Below are 4,765 nucleotides of genomic sequence, written 5' to 3' on the forward strand. Positions count from 1 at the left end.
TTTTTTGTGCTCCCCGCTCCTCTCTAAAACGCGACGATGGCCCGAGTCCAGGCTCCCAGGCTCGCCAGCGCCTGCTTGCTGCACAGCTGCCCGTTGAGGGGCTGCTCCGAGTCCGCCTGCTGCCGGCTCACCAGCCCCGTGAAACCGGAGCCGAAGATGGAGATCAAGTTGGAGATGTTGGAAGAGTCCTGGGGGTGCTCGGCGCTGTACTCCTCGAAACGAGCGCGTTTGGTGCACGGGGCAAAGGGGGGGCCGCCCGCCACCCCGCCGCCTCCCCCCGGCTCCCCTTCCTCCACCCCCTCCTCTTCCTCCTCCTCCTCCTGCCCCGGGTAATACTTGCGCTTGGTGCCCGGCGTGGGCGGCGGGGAGGCGAGCCCCGGTGCCGGCTGGCAGCAGCAGGGGCACTGCGAACAGCAGTCCTGGTGCAAGTACCCGTTCTCCACCGTGGTCACGACGTGAGTGTCCAAATCCAGCACCGTGGTGCGGCTGCTACAGTGCGGTGCCCCGCCGCTCCCGAAGTCACAGCCGGCGGCGTAGAGCAGCCCCGGGGGCGCGCTGCTGCCGCCGCCGCCACCACCACCGGGACCGGCGCTGCCGGCGGCCCGGTAGAAGCCCGGGGACGAGTCTCTGCAGGGCGCTCGCTGCAGCTCCGGGGGAGCCGCGCACACCGGCACCTCCAGCAGCTCCGCACCCCCCCGCGCCGCCGCGCAGCTCCGCGCTTCGCGGTCCTGCGTGTCGGCGGGCAGCGGGAGCACCGCCAGCTCCGGCGGGGCGGCGGCGGGCGGCGGGCAGGCGGGCATGGCGAGGAGCGGGGCGCCGTCGGGGTAGTGCTGCTGGCGGCGGTAGAGCTCGGCGTAGCGCTCGCTCAGGTAGAGCTGCCGGGCGTTGCGGAGCACATAGGAGACGAGCAGGTTCTTGTGGAGCTTGATGCCGCCTCGCTGCGTGCGGGAGCTGTGGATCTTCCGCAGGGAAATACTGATCAAACTCTGCGCATCGAGGGTGCACTCCATCCTCCTCCGGCCCCTCAGCATCTGCTCTCGCCACCCGCGCAGCCAGGCACCCCGGGCCGCATCCACACGGCGGCCGGGAGGGTGCGGAGGGTCGCAGAGAAGGAGGATAAAGAGGCGGAGGGGGGGGAGGGAGGGAAACAGAAGGGGGGGAAGGGGAAAGGGGGGGGGAAGAGCCTGAGGTCGCTGGAGAAGGGGGGGAGATAGAGAGGGGCGTCTTCAGGGGGCGGCCAGCGGCGGGAGCAGAGCGGGCATCGCCGAGCGCGCCGGTGGCTCCCGCTGCTGCCGCCGCCGCCGCCGCGCTCCGTGCAGGCACGGCGCGTGCAGCCAGCGCCGCGCGCGTCCCCGCCCTCCCCGCGCACCGCCCCCGCCCGCCCCCCGCGCGCGCGCCCCGGCCCCGCCCCCTCCTCGCTCGCTCTCTCCCTCCCTCGGCCCCGCCCCCCTCCGCGCCGGCCGGTACCTGTCGCGCAACGGCACTGAGCGCCCGCCCGCCCAGCCCCCGGCTTTTATAGCGCCGCGCCGGCCCCGCCCCGCCCCCCCCGCCGCGGGCAGCCAACGGGGCGGTGGCTAGCGCTCTGACGGGCGGGCGCGGCGGCCAATAGCGGCGAGGCGGGCCCCTCGCGCCGTTCAAATGCTGACAGGCGCGGCGCGCGAGGGCGGCGGGGACCGGGCGGGGGGCGCCGGGCCGGGGAGGACCCGACGGAGCGACCGGGGGCCGGGGCGCCGCCCCCCTGCGCCGCTCTCCTCACACAGGTGTGCGGGGGGCGGCTCCCGCCCCGGGGGGCGGCCCCGAGCAGCCGTGAGGGCGGTGCTCCCCGGGCCGCCCCGCTCCGCTCTGGGGGCCCCGAGCCCCCCGCACCCGTGTCACAGGGACACCCCGGGACACTGCCCCCCCGGCAGTACCGGCACCCCAGCAATCTCCGGGAGCTCCATCCCCGGGCGTGCTGGGCGCTGCCGCCCTCCCGGCCGCACGCAGCCCCTCGCCCCCTCTGCAGACCCCCGTTTGGGGCGGCCCCAGCCCGGCGGCACCCAGCACTGCCCGCTTCCCCCGCGCCCCGACCGCGGGCAGCCCCCGGGGCAGTGACACCCCCTCCTCCCGCCTTGCGAGCACTCACCCTCACCCTGTGCTTAGCAGAGAGGGGTCAGGTATGTCCCCCAGGTGGGAGCAGGGCTGTGCACCAGTCACTGCTCAGGAAGTGCCCCAATCACACCTGTTTTTCCCCAAAGTGGGCATAGGACCACGCAGGGGTTGTTGCCCATTAAGTGCTCCCATCCCACCTTGTTGCACACAGATGCCTTGAATCTGCAGGGCAGGGGGGCCCCTGCTCTGACGGGTGCCCCCTCTCAGGGTGCACGCGATGGGGGGCAGGTCTGGGCAGGCCCTTGTGCGGTGTATGGGGTCAGGGGTGTCCAGCGGCTCAGGGCAGCCCCCCATGCTGGCTACTCAAAGGACCTGGCACCGAGGGACCCAGCCTCTGCCCGGGGAGCGGCGGTGCCTGGGGAAGCCGGCGCTGCCTCAGATGAGCAACCCTTGGCCAGCAGGTAAGAGCCAGGGCTGGGTGTGCAACTGGGGGGCCTTGGGGAAGGGGGCTGTGAGCGGGGGAGCCAGGAGGGACCGCAGTGCTGGAGCAACGGGAGCTGCAGAGCTGCTTCTGAAACAGCATCTTCCATAGAAAGCGGAAGGTAGAGGAGAGAGGAGGGGGTTTCCCCCCTGACGGTGGAGGTTCCCTGTGCTGGGTGCCTGCTCTGGGGACGCGCTGGCGGTGACCTTATTGGTCACCTTAGTGGTGTCTCTGGGCAGCCCCATGTCTGCAGGTTGTGGAGAGCCCACCGCATAGCAAACCTCTGAAGCCCTCACTCACACCAGTGCAGCCCAACCTCCAAACCGCAGGGCAGTCCTGCCAGGTGATCACTGGGCTGGTCAGTTTGGGGGCACCGTGCAAAGCCTGGGCTCCCTGGGGGGCTGTGGGGGCATGCTTGGAGGGCTGGGGGCTTTGCTGGCCTCCTGGCTTGGCTGGACTCCGCTGGCTCAGCTCACCGACTTCCACCCAAGGGAATGGGAGCAGGCCCTGTGCCATGGAGGATTTTGTCCCTGTGGAAGGGCCCTTAGGACAGCAGCTGCCTGGAGCTCGTTGCTTCCCGAGTGGCAGCTGGCTAAGCCCGCCTTGCTTGTGCAACCTTGCTTGTGGAGCAACCTTCTCCGCAATCTGCCCTCAGCTATGCAAACTGGGGTGAACGGCACTCTGCGTGTTCCCAAGCTCTTGTAGGATGCTCTGGACCCGCTTTCCTTGTCCATAACATGGAAAATAATCACAACCCTGTGCAGTGGGTGGCTCTAGCTCAAGGCGATGGGCACGGGCAGCGCTGGAGATGGAGGATTGTGCTGTGCCCTTCCTCTCCTCCACCAGTCTCTCTCCCCTGCAATCCTTCCTGGCTGCAGGTTGGCTTTTCCAAGGCTGTGGCTGCGCTGCAGCTGGAGATCCAGGAGGTGACACCCGGAGCTGGTCTGTGCAGATAATATGGGGTGCAGCAGGGCTGGGGTTTGGGACACATTGCACAGAGCAGTGCTGAGCTTTGGGTGCTTGGGTGGCTGGGGCCAGGCCTTGCTCCTGCTCAGTGAGATCAAAGGCTCTGCCCTCGTGGGGTGTTGGTGCTTGTGGACTGAGCCCCAGCTGCAGCCCTGCAGTGTTTTCTTTGGCCTCCTGGGCACTGGGGAACCAGGGCAGCGCTGCTGCCAGCCCGTGCCACATCTCCCACCCAGCCAGCGCAGGCAGCGACTGCCCCTCTTGTTCAGATGGCATTCGCTGCTCTCTGCCCCATCTCTAGCTGTAAAGCTCCAGCCCAAGAGCCTGAATTGCCCGTCGGCCAGTTGCTATAGGGTGGCTTGGGCAGCACAGTCAGTGCCAGCCACAAAGCATCGCCCTGGCAGACATCCTCCACCATCCCCACCTCGGCTCAGACTTGCAGCGTGGTCTCAGGACACTGCCCAGCGCCAGCCCTCTGCTCTTTAATCATCGCATGGCCCTGCTGGCCTCGGGTTGTGGCTTTACCTGAAGGGTCAGGTGGACTTTGCAGGGCCCTGCCTGCAGCAGTGCCGGGGTCATGGAGGTGCAGGTGGCTTTGCAGAGGGTGTTGCGTCCTCGGGGCCATTTGGGCATTGTGGGGCAGCCCTGATGCAGCAGATGCCACTGGGGAAGCACCCTCGGCTGCAGCTGCCTGAGAAGCTTTGTGGCACCAGGAAAACCCATGAGCACAGCAGGAGCCTCTAGGAGATGAAGATGGAATTAAAACTTTAATCTTATTTAGACTTGGGGTAATTAATATAAAGGCTATAAAACACGGGCCTGATCCTCTCGCTGGCTGTCGGGCACTGTGCTGTGGCTGGCGAGGCCGGCGGCGGCTGCAGGCCCACTGTGCTCCCTGGCTGGCTCTCCCGGCGGGTGCGAGTGGTGTGTTTGCAGACATGGTGGCTTTAATCCTGGAGCCGGGACGGGCTGCGAAAGCTGCGCTGCTTCAGTTTGGACTCTGAAATCTCCTGGAGACAGGAATCTGGCTGATACCTGTCTCGGCACATGACTGTGAGCTCTGCTTTTCTGAAAGAGGATAACGAGTCCTGTCCGTTTTCTGGCTCTGCAGCAGCAAGCTGGGGCAGGATGGGTTGGTTTGGTGCTTGCCTTTCCCAGGAAAACCTCTGTGTCCTGTCCAGCATCCCCATTCCCTGAGCTCCGCTGGGGTTTGCGTGCCCTTCCCATGGGAAA

General features: G+C 67.6%; 1 protein-coding gene across 1 annotated transcript; it reads right to left on the bottom strand.

Moving 5' to 3' along the window:
* Positions 1–1,306, bottom strand: IER5L (immediate early response 5 like). The gene has a single exon (XM_068414063.1). The coding sequence runs from the start codon at positions 1,029–1,031 to the stop codon at positions 24–26; it is 1,008 nt and encodes a 335-aa protein (XP_068270164.1). The 5' UTR covers positions 1,032–1,306; the 3' UTR covers positions 1–23.
* Positions 1,307–4,765: the final 3,459 nt, after the last annotated feature.

This window comes from Nyctibius grandis, chromosome 16, assembly GCF_013368605.1.
Source record: "Nyctibius grandis isolate bNycGra1 chromosome 16, bNycGra1.pri, whole genome shotgun sequence".
In the NCBI taxonomy this organism is placed as follows: domain Eukaryota; kingdom Metazoa; phylum Chordata; class Aves; order Nyctibiiformes; family Nyctibiidae; genus Nyctibius; species Nyctibius grandis.